Genomic DNA, 15,590 nt, shown 5'->3' on the forward strand with positions numbered 1-15,590 from the left:
TTGATGATAGTGAAAAGTAAGGTGGAATGAATCAGTGTTAGCTGATTATCACTGGGCTTTCATCAGAGAATCACAGGTAACAGCCAAGCCTTCAGAGAACTCCCTTTGCGAGAGAACAATAAGATAAATATACACAGAGGTGACAAAGTCCTGGGAAAAGCACATATACAGATGGTGGTAGTATTGTGTGTACAAGATATAAAAGGGCAATGCATTGGCAAAGCTGTCAAGTGTACTCAGGTGATTCATGTAAAAAGGTTTCCAGTGTGATTATAGCAGGAGGACGGGCATTAACTGACTTTGAACTCGGAATGGTAGCTGGAGCTAGAGCTAGACATATGGAATATTCCATTTCACAAATCATTAGGGAATTCAATATTCTGAGATCCACAGTGTCAAGAGTGTGCTGAGTATACCAAATGTCACGCATTACCTCTCACCACAAGCAATACAGTGGCCAATGGTTTTCGCTTAACAACTGAGAGTAGTGGCGTTTGTGTAGACTTGCCAGTACTGACAGACAAGCAACACTACGTCAAATAACCACAGAAATCAATGTGGGACGTACGACAAACATATCTGTTAGCACAGTGCAGCAAAATTTGGCATTAATGAGCTATGGCAGCAGATGAGCGATGCAATTGCCTTTGCTAACAGCACAACATTGGCTGCAGCACTTCTTCTAGGCTCATGACCATATCAGTTGGACCCTAGACAACTGGAAAAACAAGGCCTGAGCAGCTGAGTAATGATTTTAGTTAGTAAGACCCAATGGTAGGGTTCAAGTGTGGTGCAGACTCAACAGAGCCTTGGACCTAAGTCATCAACAAGACAATGCGAAAGCTGGTGGTAGCTCCATAAAGGTGTGGGCTGTGTTTACATGGAACAGACTGGGTCCTCTGGTCCAAGTGAACCAATCATTGACTGGACATGGCCATGTTCAGCTACTTGGAGACCATTTGCGGCCATTCATGGAATTCACGTTCCCAAACAACAATGGAATTTTTATGGGTGACAATGCGCCATGCCACCAGGTTACAACTGTTCACGATTGGTCTGAAGAACATTCTGGACAATTCAAGCAAATGATTTGGCCACCCAAATTGCCCAACATGAATCCCATCAAACATTTATCGCACATAATTGAGAGGTCAGTTCATGCACAACATGCTGCACCGGCAACACTTTCAAAATTGTGGACAGCTATAGAGACAGCATGACTCAATATTTCTGCAATGGACTTCCAACAAGCCGTGTTGAGTTGCTGCAGTGCGCCGGGCAGGAGGAGGTCCGACACGATATTAGGAAATATACCATGACTTTCGTCAAATCAGTGTAAGCTTTTAACAGTAATTCTAAAAGCTGGACAGTTGGCTGGAGACCATTGGTAGGCAGCTGGCAGAACCTGGTGGCTCAGAGCCGAGTGGTCGTCTGCCTGTGCCTCGGACCATGAGGTGGTGGCAGGTTACTCAGCGGTGGTCCCACAAATATGGCTGCCAAGTGCCTGGGTGATCACGCAGCAGTCTGCGGTCCGAGGCCTAGTGATTGCAGTGGTGGCTACATCATAAGTATGCAGTTGTCTGGCACAGTATTGCCCAGCTGTAGTGTTATGACAGTGTCAGTAGAATGTTATCAATCTCACGGCAGGTGTAGTAACTCAGGCCTGCTGTGCTGATTACCTGCTCAGGTGGCCCAGGGGTTTAAATACAGCTATCTAGTAGCTTACCAGGTGGAGAGAAAACTACTGCCACATTCCTCTTGTCACTGAACCATCTGGTTGTCACAGAAGCTTCCCAAAAGAAGTTCAATGTGCTAGGCATGGGTGTTGTCACATGGAAACGGGCGGTGTGGGAGTGTCTGCTTCTGTTGGGGGTGCTGTATTGGCAGATTGTTGACTGAGGTGGTCAGTGCCCGGAACTTGGTACTCTGGACACTGCACAGGGCACTGGTTGTGTTATTACACACTGAAGGTGTCATAAATTGCCTCCTTGACAGCCAAACATGTTTCATTCAGGATCTCTCTATCCATTACCCTGTGGTTTGTTTTACACCTATTAAGCAGTAATCTCTGTTTCTTTTAGAAGATTCTTCACTGTGACTGTATACCACGGAGGGTACATCCCATTAGAACTGTTCTACTGGGTACAAATCTATCCAGCGCATTGTCAATTACTCTTTTAAACATGATCCACAGGTCCTCTACATGCTCCTGCCCTGTCTTGAAAATTTCAAATTTCTCATTGAGATATGACACTACTAATTCTTTACCTACTTTACTGAACACACAAATGCTTCTACTTGTTTTGGTTGCCTTTTGTATTCTGGTAATCACTGTTGCTACAACTGTCTCATGGTTACTGATTTCAATTTGGATGTCCTAAAGAGGTCAGGTCTATTTATTGTCATTAGCTCCAATAAATTTTCACAAAGAGTGGGATTTCAAATTATTAAATTTTCAAAAAGAGTGGGATTTAGAACTATCAGTTCTATGTTGTTCTCAGAGAAGGTATTTAGTGATATTTCGCACAATGTCTTGTCACGCCCAACACTTTCAAAACTTTAACTATCCCCACTGATTGTTGGGTGATTTGTCTCCTCTGATGATAACAGTACAATTGGGCAACTTATGTACTAGCAAACTGAGGTTTTCTTGAAATTTTTCTGTTACATCAGGAGGTGAGTCTGGTGGTTGATAGAAGGATCTGGTTATAAAGTCTATGCCAACCTTTGATACTGAATCTTGACCAAACAATCTCACATGCAGCTTCAATTTCTATTTCAATGGATTTGAGTTTCTTGCCCATTGTGATCAATACACCACCCTCATATACCATTACCATTAGCCTATCCTTTTGACACATGCTTTCACTTTCCCCAAGAATCTCACTGCTATCAATTTCAGGTTTTAACCAGCTTTCTGTGCCTAATGTTATGTGAGCTTCACTGCATTTTAGGAGCACTTCAAACTCTGAAACTTCGCTGCGAATGCTCTGGCAGCTAATCACTGGAATTTTAATATTCTCTTGAGTGGGATGCTGTTCTTTGGATTTTACACTGATACTTCTGTGTCTCCTCCAGCTATTACTATCTGGACTGGGTGGTGAGGTGCTTAAAAAAATCACCTGTTTCCAGATGAACAGTACAACAATGATAGAAGTGCATAACACACGACTTCACAGCTGAAAACTGGAAGCCGTGGGCTAGAGCCCATCACTGCACTCTGTGAATGGCTCCCTGAAGGTGCCACTCAGCAACACCAGTACAGGAGGAGCAATACGAAATGCAGAAGTCATCTGCATACAGAGAAGGGGAGACAGACAGCCCTGCAGCTGCTGCTAGGCCATTAATGGCCACAAAAATTGAGATACACACAATACAGAGCCCTGTGGAACACCATTCTCCTGAATACATGGGGAACTGTGGGAAGCACCAACTTGGAAATGGAAAGTATGGAGCGACAAGAAGTTGTAGATCAAAATCGGGAGTGGGCCCCGGAGACCCCACTCATACAGTGTGGCTAGGGTATGATGTCACCAGGTTGTTTTCGTACGCTTTACATAAGTCAAATAAGATGGCAACCAGGTGTTGGCATCTGGGATAGGCTGTTCAGATAGCAGACTCAAGGGAAACAAGATTATCAGCAGTAGAGCGACCCTGGCAGAAGCCGCCCTGACATGGAACCAGTAGGCCACGTGACTCCAGGACACAACCCAACTGCTGACACACCATATGTTCCAGCAGCTTACAGAGAACGTTGGTGAGGTTGATGAGCCAATAGCTATTGACATCAAGCGGATTTTTAATGGGTTTTAACACCGGAATGATGGTGCTCTCCTGCCAGTGCGACGGAAAGACGCCATCGCACCAGATCCGGTTGAAGATGGCAAGGAGATATCACTTGTAGTCAGATGAGAGATGTTTAATCATCTGACTGTGGACCCAATCCAGCCCAGGAGCTGTGTCGGAGCAATGTGCACGGGTGCTGAGGAGTTCCCACTCTGTAAAGGCGGCGTTATAGTGTTCATTGTGGCATGTAGTGAATGAGAGGACTTTCCTTTCCATCCGCCATTTGAGGGTGCAAAAGGCTGGGTGGTAGTTCTCTGATGCAGAGGCTCGAACATAGTGCTCAGCAAAGTGCTCGGCAATCGCATCTGCATTGGTAGAGTGTATGCCTTTGATGTTTAACGCCAGAGATACCTGTTGGGGTCTGGTACCCAAAAAGACATCTGACCTCCATTCAGATTTGGGAAGGTGACATATGGCACCCAATGGTCGACACGTATCTCCCCCAAAACTCCTGTTTCCATCATTTTATAAGCAGGTGAACACAGGCACAGAGCCGGTTAAAGGCTATTAGGTGCTCTTGGGAAGGGTGCCACTTATGTGGCTGTAGAGCTCGCTGATGCTCTTTTAATTGCCTCAGCAACTTCCGGCAACCACTAAGGGACTGTCTTTCACCAGGGGCACCCTAGAGAATGAGGTATCGCATTTTCCACCACAGAAGCGATCACTGTAGTGACCTGCTCAATCACAACATCGATGGCACCATGTGGGGGAGATTCAATGGTGACAGCAGAGGTGAAGGCTACCTAGTCTGCCCATCTGAGTAGGCATCCATGGGCATGACACCGGGGGAGTGACAGGAAGATGGGGAAGTGGTCACTACCACACAGGTCGTCATGTGCTCTCCAGTGGATAGATGGGAGAAGTCCTGGGCTGCAAATTGATAAATCAATGGCCGAGTAACTACCATGAGCCACACTGAAATGTGTGGCGGCCTCAGTATTTAAGAGGCAGAGGTCGAGTTGGGACACTAAATTTTCGACACCTCTGTCATGGCCAGTAAGCATGGTGCTACCCCACAAGGGGTTCAGGGCGTTAAAATCTCCCAAAAGTAGGAAAGGTTTATGGAGTTGATCAATCAGTGCAGCTAATACATTCAAGGGTACCGCACCATCTGGAGGAAGGTATACGATGCAGACAGTTATTACGTGTGTCGTCCACATCCTGACAGCCACAGCTTCAAGAGGAGTTTGAACGGGCACAGGTTCACTGCACACCAAGTTCAGGACATAAACGCAAACTCCACCTGACACTCAATTATATTCGCAACAGTTCTTGTAATATCCCCTGTAGCCATGAAGGGCAGGGGTCCACATTGCCGGGAACCATGTTTCCTGGAGGGCAATGCAGAAAGCAGGTGTAAAGCTTAACAGTTGCCACAGCTCAGTCAGGTGATGAAAAAAAAAAAACGCCATAATTCCACTGGAGGATGACACGATCGTGAGACTGGGAAGGCATGAAACACTCAATGAGGCAGTCTGCACCTCAGGGTCACCTGCTGCCACTGACTTATTTCCTGAATCCTGTATCCATTGCATCGAGGATCTGGTGAGATCTAGGTCCTGAGCAGGTGCCACAATCTTCACCTCATCCTCAGATGCAGAACTTATAGGCAGGGGTGGTGTGGTTGTCACTGCAATTCCCTTGGTTTCGGGGTCTTCTTTCTGGATTTCTCTCGCTGATCCTTGGGTTTCTCTGGCTGGGAGGGAGTCACTGATTCTGTGTCTGGGATGGAGGATGATCGTGAAGCCCTATGACCAGCTGCTTTTGGGCACTTCAGCCACTGGCTGGTATCATCTTCGCCACTAGGAGAAACCCTGGAAGGGAGTGACCCAAGGGACACCTTCCTAGCGAGAGGAGCCAAAGAAAACTTACGCTTCTCCGGCTGAGAAGTGGGGACTGGTGTCCCCGATGGTTGGGGGGGACAGTGCTCCCGAGGTAGGTGGTGCGGAAGCAACATGGAGGGAAGTGCCCCCCACCATCAAGGGGGCAGGTGTGCAAGGTGCGACAATAAAATAATGAGACTGATGTGAAAAAAAATGTAGCTTACTGTTTTAGTAAAATTTAGTGTTGTCTCCTTCAAAGTAGTTCCCTTCTGATTGCACACACTTTTTCCAGTGCTTCTGCCATTGATGGTAACATTTCTGTAACTCATCTCCTGTAATATCCTCCAAGACCCTCGTCACAGCTTTTTGGATATCTTGTGTTGTTTGAAAATGGTGTCCCTTGACCACCGTTTTGATTCTTGGAAATAGAAAAAGGTCGCACGGAGCGATATCTGGTGAATAAGGTGGCTGTGATAGTACTAAAATTTGTTTTGAGGTTAAAAATTGCTGTACTGACAGAGCAGTATGGGATAGTGCATTATCGTGATGCAGATCTTCAGTTATTATTAGACGAACCATTTCTCAACTGATGTTCAGTTCTTCTGCAATCATTTTCACGGATAATCTTCGATCAGATGGTACTAGTTCACGCAACCTGGACAAGTTGACATCCATCTGTGAGGTTGATGGTCGTCCACTGCAGTCTTCATCTTCAACATTCGTTTTGCCTTCACTAATCATTTTATGCCAATGAAACACTTGAGCTCTTGACATAACCTCCTCTCTAAAAGCCTTCTGAAGCTTACCGTAAGTTGTTGCCGCGTCTTCACCCAATTTAACGCAAAAAGAAATGGCATACCACTGCACAATATTATGCAGTTCCATTTCCATGACACGAGACACAAACACCTGTTAACTTATTACAGCACAACTCACGAGTGAGCAGTTGCATCGATGTGCCGCTTGGACTAGAAGCAGCTTATAGACCAAGGTCAAAGATATTGTGCCTACGCAAGCCTGCAGGGTTGCCACATTTTGCAAAGAAAATCAGTCTCATTACCTTGTTGAACCTCAGTGTCTTCTGGCTCTGAGAGCCGACTGGAATTCACAGAACTGATGGGGCTACAACTGTCCACATAGCAGTGGAATAAGAGGAGGTCACAGCCACAGGATGTACGCGCTAAAATTTCCTCTTAGCCTCAGTGTAGGTCAGTTGGTCCAGGGTCTTATATTCCATGATTTTCCTTTCTTGCTGTAAAATCCTGCAGTCTGGTGAGCAAGGGGAATGATGTTCTCCGCAGCTGACACAGATGGGAGGCGGGGCACATGGAGTATTGGGATGGGATGGATGTCCACAATCTTGACATATGATGCTGGAAGTACAGTGGGAAGACATATGGCCGAACTTCCAGCATTTAAAGCACCACATTGGGGGAGGGATACATGGCTTGACATCACAGCGGTAGACCATCACCTTGACATTGGGTAATGTGTCACCTTCGAAGGCCAAGATGAAGGCACCGGTGGAAACCTGACTATCTCTCAGACCTGGAGGAAACGAACTCCTTGTCACTCTAGGCTGGCGCACAGCTCATTGTCAGACTGCAAAAGAAGGTCCCGGTGGAATATAATACTGTGAACCATATTTAAGCTCTTATGAGGCGTTATGGTGACGGAAACATCTCCCAGCTTGTCACAAGTGAGTAATGCCTGTGACGAGCAGAGGATGCCGGTTTTATCAAGACTGACCCTGACCGCATTTTGGACAAGCCCTCCACCTCCCTAAACTTATCCTCTAAATGATCTACAAGAAACTGAGGCTTCATCTAGACAAAGAAGTCCCTATCAGCTCTCGTACATACGAGGTACCGGGGCGAATAAGGTTTGCTGCCATCCTTAGCCTGGCGTTCCTCCCATGGTGTGGCCAGCGAGGGGAACGATTTAGGATCATACTTCCTTGCATTGTACTTAGACTTGGAATGCTTAGAGACTGCTGGAGTTTGATCACCAGCAAGTGATGATGTGGTACGCTTCATCGCACATCATCTGCCCTTATGCCATCCATTCCAACCAGGGGCCCTCCCCACGGGCACCACCCAGCCACAGAAAAGGCCACATGGCCGGATGACCATTGCCAGGAGTCCTGATGCCCCAGGGTGACAGGCATCTACTCCTTGGCATACATGGTGAGTTAATGGTGCAGGCATCAGCAGAACGATCCCTGTGTAGTCAGGGGGCTACAACCAACAGGGTACATGGCGGCCCATCACAACGGACTGGCTACAGTGCTGGATATGAGGTGCAAAGAATTCCATGGTCATCGTCAGCGCAGAAAATGATACTGCATAGTGGGTGGAGGAAAACGCACCTAGGAAGGCGTCCTTGCTGAAGAGATGGATGATGAGCGGGACTGCAATGCCTCAATGAGAAAGTGGGCTAAAGATCTCAATGCACGATGGATACGATGCACCATGTAAGGCACTCTTTCCCAGTTGGCTTGCTCTTTGGGAAAATTTTGAAAAATGGAGGTCAAACCCTACAGGGGACCATCACATAAAGGCCAAAAGGTGTGAGACTCCTTTTAGTCGCCTCTTATGACAGGCAGGAATACCTCGGGCCTTTTCTAACCTCCGGGCCCACGGGTGGGGGGATCTCGTGTTTAAAGTATCAGTGAAACAATGGAAAATTCCAGGTTGGAATATCAACAGTTATGGAAAGGACAGATTGATACTCACCAAAAGATGACATGTTGAATTATAGTGTCTATCAGTCACAGTTGAAATCAGTCAACTCACAAAAATACCTCAGTGCAACACTTTGTAGAGATATGAAATGGAATTGATCACATAGGCTCAGTCATGGGAAAGCAGGCGTAGACTTTGGATTGTTGGTAAATTACAGAGAAAATGCAATCAGTATACAAAAGAGACTGCTTACAAATCACTCGTATGACTCAGCGTAAAATACTGCTCAAGCGTGTGACTTGTCCCAAATAGGATTAACAATGGATATTGAATGTATACTGAGAAGTGCAGCACAAATGGTTACAGGTTTATTTGATCCATGGGAGAGTGTAACAGAGATGCCAAAGAAACTGAACTCATGGACTCTTATAGGTAGACATATACTATCCTGAGGAAGCCAACATACAAAATTTCAAGAACAGAGTTTAAATAATGACTCCAGGAATATACTGCAACCCCCTAAGTATTGCTCTCGCATGGTTTGTGAGGACAAGGTTAGGTTAATTACAGCACACACAGATGCACTTAATCATTCTTCCCACACTCCACAGGTGAATGGAACGGGAGAAAATTCTAACTAGTACAATGGGATGTACCCTCTGCCATATACTTCATAGTTGTTTGCAAAGTATGGATGTAGAAGTGTTCCATAAATCTCATTCATTGTGGGATTTATGGAACAAGACATGTGAATGGATGGATAGATGGATGGATGGAAATCCCTTACAGTAGCACAATAATACCTGCTTCTACATCTACATCCTGCAGATAATTTTCAAATCCATGGAGGAGAGAACTTTTTAATAATAGGAATACTTTTCATTCCATTCACACATAATGGATTAGGCTAAAACCAAGTTCACAGCTGCTATGACAGTGATCAATGATGGACTGGGAGTTTTTGAGCATTCTACATCCACTCTGAAAACTTTCTCACAGCATTAATCATTTCAAATGTGGAGAAAAGTTCTGATAGAATGTAAGTACTTTTAGGGGTAAAGGAGATCACTCACCAAAATCAGAACCGCTGAGTCGTCGACAGACACACACAAAAAATGTAAGAAAACTTGCTAGCTTTAGGAGTAATCCTTTCTCGAGCTAGAGTTTGTGTGTGTGTGTGGGGGGGGGGGGGGCGCACTGGTGCACTTGTGTGTACTCTAGATCAAAAAAGTACTCCGAAAGCTAGTAAATTTTCCTTCTTTTTTGCGTGTGCCTGTCAATGACTCAATGCTTCTGCTTTTCACTATGTAGGCAACATATTAAAAATATGACAGTCATTGGTTTACTCATGCAAATATCAAGTAAGCAGAAGTACATAAACTGCAGTTACTTGGTATAATTGGGATCAAAGCACTAATTTTCAGAGTAGCAACAAGTTTGCTAACTGTAATTCATTTAAGGAGACATTGATTGGCTTATAACGACGTTTTTCATTACTTCTGACACAGTCCCAACAGTTTTGGCCTACAGTGGTGATCTTCAGATGCCACAACAGAAAAAGAAAAGCTTATATTAAGACCTGAACCACGTACTAATCTTTTCACTAGGCCTACTTGTGAGCTGAGTACAGTGCTATTAACATATATATCATTCATACCTATGGACGGCATTTGGTGAATGAATGTTCATGTATTGTCAGCTAAACAGAAAATTGGAAATCAGGGAACTATATACATTCAAATAACTGTACCTTTCCTTCCCTACTTTTTGCAGTAGATGTGCATGTTCTTACATGTTCCCAGCTAATGTAAGCACCTCACAGCTGGAAGAAGAGTGCCAATGAGCTGCAACAGGTAACAGCAATTGCCATCCATTCTGCATCATCTCTCCTAATGTTATTTGCAGTAGCATAAACAACCAGCAGACTGAAGTGCAGCACCATCATGCACTGGGAAAATATACTGTCTCCTTTACTGTAAAGACCTCACTCTGTTTTTTAAACAGCTTTACTATTTTAAAGACCCGTATTCTATTTTTATATTTACGAATAATTGACTGAAATGTTGTTGTAATATTTGTCACTTTTTATGGTTTTCTTAAGTAGACAAAACAAACAAACAAACACACCAAAATTCCTTGATCCTTATGATATGCCCTGTCATCTTATCCCTTTTTGTAGTCAACTGAGCGACGTAACGCAGTGGTTAGCACATTGGACTCGAATTCAGGAGGACAATGATTCAAGCCTGCACCTTACCACCCTGATTTAGGTTTACCATGATTTTCTTAAATCACTTATGGAAAATGCCGGGATGGCTCCTCCAAAAGGGCACGGCTGCTTTTCTTTTCCATCCTTCCCTAATCCACACTTGGGTTCCATCTCTAATGACCGCAATGTCGACAGGATGTTAAACACTAATCTCCTCCTCCTCCTTTTTGTAGTCAACTTGTGTCATAAAGTTCTTTTCTCTTCATTTCAGTGCAGCACCTGCCTCTTTCTTATTGTTCTTTTGTTCACACTTCGTATTCCATTAATCCCATCATGAAAGAGAGTACTCATGAATGTTGAAGACATCAAATTATACACTAATGGCACAACACAGGCACTGCATGATACTTCTGTAAAGTAAATATGGCAAGGAAAAGCTCTGGCAGAATGTAAATAGTTTAGGAGTAAAAGATAGTAGAAGTGTTGAGTTGTTGAAAAGCACACCCTTCCACTCCCCTCTGAATCTGCACCTCCATGTCATCATCTTTGTGCGCCACACGAACTCACTGGCTCCAATGCCCATGTGTGGCCTTCCTAGCCTGTGCACTTGTTACCTCTCCCTCCCACATTCCATTCTTGCATACCTGCTGCCTCCCTCCGAGCTGCCAGTTACGTCTCCCAACAGCAATCCTGCCATTGTGTGCACTAGTCAAGCTTTCATTGTTTTTGTTTGCCTGTTGATGCCTCAATGCTTCTACCATTCAAAGAGTGGTCTCCTTTACTCCTAAATGAAAAACATACTACGACTACTTAGAAAGATAATTGTGTGAATTAGTTATAGCCTATATTCTTTTACATATGATTATGTACATTAGGAGAAAAACAGCTACTGTGAGAAAAGCTATTGTTCTGCCTCTTATACTACTCAGTTGCTATTATTATCTAATACTTCAAACAAAGCAATTACATTACTTAACACACACCATTATCAGCTGTCTATAAAGGGTGTAACAAAAATTTCCTTTACCAGCTTGAGGGCAGGTTCCTCACACCAGGCCCATGTTTACTAGACTTTTTTCCCCTTGTTCTGGTCTGTAAAGGGAATTTATTTACACCCAGTATATGGCCAAAGATCTGTTTAAAATGAAAATATCAAATTAAGCACATTTTACATACCTAAGAGCAAATGTTCTGACAGACTATTGAAGGAGCGACCAATGATGTTTTCTTTCCATTTATTTCTGAATATTTGGCAATTTTCCTAATACCACCAGATGTTTGTTAAGAACCTGTTACAGACTTTTGCATCAGAATATAAAATTCCATTCGAAACTCTCAACAGGGGCAGATAGTCTACATAGAAGTTACTTTTACATCTCAAAATTATAGCGGTGAATTCACTCTTGTTATTACCCACAAATCTCAGTTAACTGAACCTACTGATACCAGATGTCAGCTTCATCCTGTAGCATAATTCTGTGGTATGTGATGTCATGTGTGCAAACAGCAAAAAAACCAGAATACTGAAAATATTGTTTTGCACCAACATTATCGTGATGTGGGTTGTGGGGACAGACTGAACTATACCTACATCTATGCTCTGCAAACACCCGTCTGTTGCATAGCTAGGCAAGACTGAAAGGTGACAATTTGGTTGCAAGTTGGCAAAGCTAATGTAACTGGTGGAGTACCCATTGCCCCTCAGATTGCATTGTAGGTGTTGCATTTTGCGCCTAATTCACCTTATGTGTATTAAAAACATGATTTGTGACAGTACGTACCTGTACCCCATATTGCTACCTCTGACAAAAGAACAGAACCATAGATTTTGGATATAGTATGATATAACTTTATTTTTCACCAGTACAAAAGTATTCACACTTTAAAAATGCTCAGGAAAGTGTTAAAACAATGTTTTAAGAAGTCTAACGTTAAAAAAAAAACACCTCATCTTGTATACAGAGACATGCAAGTCATTTTGGCTTTATTCTTCATAATGCACTGCCAATAAACATAAAGAACATACATAACGAGGTTGAAGAAGAAAATGGCTCTTAGATTGGATATGAAAACATTTCTAATTGAGAAGTGTTTCTACAGTTTAAATGAATATGTTATCTTACAGCAGTCGTAGGTCTCATTTGTTGTTGAGTATTTTTTAATCTGTTAACAGGTGAACCATATATGCCATGCGTTTCTTTGCAAAACCTTCTTTGGGTCATTTCTTGTTTCCTCTGTTTCATATGCAGTGCGATACACCTCCTCAGAGAATGGATCTGGTACAAGAATAGTTGTGATGGTTGCAATGTTGGAAAGTGTTTGTGTGTTTATACTTTTCAGCAGCATTATATAAAGTGTTTACATTCTTTCAGATGTTTAATATAACAAGTTTCATGTTCTAGCTATAACACTGATTATACTTCTTGTGCGTGTTGTAGCCTACTTGTAGACTAGGTACATGTAGTTTTCTTTCCAAATCACAAACCGAGTGAGGTGGCTAAGCCATTGTTAATGCACTGGCCTCGCATTCGGGAGGAGCATACTTTGTACCCACTCCAACAGTCCTGACTTGGGTTTTCCCATGCTGCTAAAGGTGACTGCTTGGATGGTTCCATTGATAAAGCCATGTCATACTTCCCGGCCTATCCTCATCTAATCCTGTCCTAATTTGTATATGTGTTCAAATGTATATATTATATCTGTAATGTGTCTGACAACCCCGATACTGTTATGCTCAACAGCATAAGTACAAATAAATAAAACAAAAATAAATCTGCACAATCAAAGGTCTTGGCAAGGTAGCATATTTCATCCACAGTAGAGAAGACTTTACTTAAGCCACTTTTTCCTGACTCACCCCACAAACTGGGACAATATTAGTATGAGAGAAAGGTGACTACTAACCAGACTACTACTAAAATTTAATATGGGTTTATAGAACTTTTCCCACTTCAGTACTTAGTGCCCACCATACTTAGTGCCCACCATGTTCAAGCACTGCTCTTAAGGTAATAATTGTCATCATCAAAATTGTTACTAAAGCTCTTCTCCGAGTTCCAGTGGGCTTGCATGTCCACTAATATTGTTCTGTTTTCAAGTTTAGGCATGCATAGTTCACAGAATCTCTATTAAAAGAAACATTCGTCCGAAGGCTTTTCAATCTCCTGCACATACAAAAAAAGTGTCACAAGCATGTCCTTCAACTTTGCTTTCTCGCCGCAACAAAGGCAACAACTCTGAAATAACGTAACAAAGTTGCAATAGCAATCTCCTCGCCGATATCGGAAGTACAGCAGATTACATGTTGGTTTATCACGATGATTAGGGACGAATAATTACATTATTCTTGCGCAACATGAGAAATTTACATTGGTGACGCGAGGGACAGTGGCGCTGCGTTCAGACACATGATTCATGCTCCCGGAAATCGAGAGCCTCAATGTATGAGGAAAAATCAAGCGCTCACACTTGTTTAGCAACGACATATTAAAACACGGGATGAGTTCCGAACGTACAGTGAAAGAACACTGCTAGCATCCCACTACCTCCAAATTACTGCCTTCATCTCAACATTTTTAAAGGTGCGTGCATACTTTCTTGTGTTTTAAAGCATCAGACTTAACTCTACATTTTATTAAAAAAGTGATGTGTTCAATTTATCGCATAGTTCTAAGTTCTTACTTTTTTAAACGCTTTATATACTGAAGCATAACTTCCAGCGCCTATTTTCTCAACAATGGCATAGCCCTCCACCTTCGGTAATGCCATATCACATTGCCACCGATTGGAAACAACAACATCAAACCCGCATCTCTGTCACAAACATATGTTTTGATTTTATTTCATTTACTGTCTGGGCGTACTACTGCGGTGGTAGATCGTAGTTTGTTTACCAGAGATTCTAATATTTCACCCCGAATCTTCATATTTTGCAGTTATTTATATATTGTCTAAAAGAGCAAAACTTTCATTCTGCGCTCTGATTTTATAACATCAATAGGTGTGCCCTTCATCAATTTCTACGTATTTGCAGTGTCTGTCGGTTGTTATAGTATGGTAAATTTTAAAGTTGGGTGACTGTCAATACACTACCCAGCAGCCTTAGCCTCTGACCGACAGAAGCTGACGTCATGTACTAAACATCGACAGAAGTACTGGTGAACTATTTTGTGGATTGCTGACCCTGTCCAAATTGTAAGAGTGTAATTTTTCAACCAACTCTCAATATAAACTGTTTCGCGATTGCTCAGGTGGTGGACGTGGCTCGTGTACATCCAAATTATGGATTCAGAAGAGGAGACACTTTACGACGATGTCGACTCCGGGAATGAATCAAGCGGCGACGATGTTGAATTTGCAATGATGGAAGTAGAGGCACCAAATCCGAGAGAGAGGCAGCCTGAAGTTGAAGAATATCCTTTTGAAGTTTTGTCAACAGAGGAGATCGTCCAGTACATGGTGGATTCTATCAAAGAAGTGAATACTGTTGTGGAGGTATGAAAGTTAAAATTTAAACTGCTTGTTAGACTTGTCAAATTCGACACTTGTGTATTGTAATCTTGGTTCGCTTTCGAGCAACGTGTTTTGTAATTGTGCACATAGGAGGTGAGAAAAGCGCATGGAAATGCGGGAAAACGACAACATTTAAGCACTCGTTCCTTGAGATAAGCTGTGTACATACTAACACATCCTTTTACGTTATTTAGTCGTTTCAAATAAGATTGTTTACATATTTTTATTTCGTCAGTAGTATGTGTGAGCGTTTTCACTGCTAATTTGGAAAATGTAGGGATAGAAGTAAGGCTTGATAAAGTAACTCAAAACACATACTTTCAAAGTCATCCCCACAAAAAATCAGCGACGGAAATACTATTAATTAATAGCTAAACAAATAATAAATTAACAAATTAAAATCAGTTTCCACAAATAAATGACAACATGTATAACAAAGCAGTTGACATGACTATATGTAAAAAATAAAAAATATCTCAATGCTGTAGTCTCCAACTCAACCCTCCCTTCACACAC

At 42.8% G+C, this 15,590-nt stretch overlaps 2 protein-coding genes across 6 annotated transcripts in view; one reads left to right on the forward strand and one right to left on the reverse strand.

Annotated features, from left to right (window-relative positions):
- The window catches only part of LOC126199301 (serine/threonine-protein kinase ULK3), a 106,215-nt gene extending 91,797 nt beyond the window's left edge, over window positions 1-14,418 (reverse strand). For all 3 annotated transcript variants that reach the window (XR_007540146.1, XM_049936136.1, XM_049936137.1), the window contains exon 1: window positions 14,244-14,418. Coding sequence is in view for 2 of the 3 variants with exons in the window: in XM_049936136.1 (XP_049792093.1) it covers window positions 14,244-14,330 (87 nt within the window). In the remaining variant the exon portion in view is untranslated. The remainder of the gene's footprint in view (window positions 1-14,243) is intronic.
- Window positions 13,997-15,590, forward strand: part of LOC126199300 (E3 ubiquitin-protein ligase ariadne-1) — a 92,322-nt gene continuing 90,728 nt past the window's right edge. Inside the window, exons 1-2 of one of the 3 annotated variants that reach the window (XM_049936135.1) lie at window positions 13,997-14,143; window positions 14,813-15,056. In XM_049936135.1, coding sequence (XP_049792092.1) covers window positions 14,844-15,056 — 213 coding nt within the window. In that variant the 5' untranslated portion in view covers window positions 13,997-14,143; window positions 14,813-14,843. Of the gene's footprint in view, window positions 14,144-14,586; window positions 14,720-14,812; window positions 15,057-15,590 lie in introns of those variants that run through there. The other 2 variants (XM_049936133.1, XM_049936134.1) reach the window with 2 other exon arrangements.

The sequence above is a fragment of the Schistocerca nitens genome, chromosome 8, assembly GCF_023898315.1.
Source record: "Schistocerca nitens isolate TAMUIC-IGC-003100 chromosome 8, iqSchNite1.1, whole genome shotgun sequence".
Lineage (NCBI taxonomy): Eukaryota > Metazoa > Arthropoda > Insecta > Orthoptera > Acrididae > Schistocerca > Schistocerca nitens.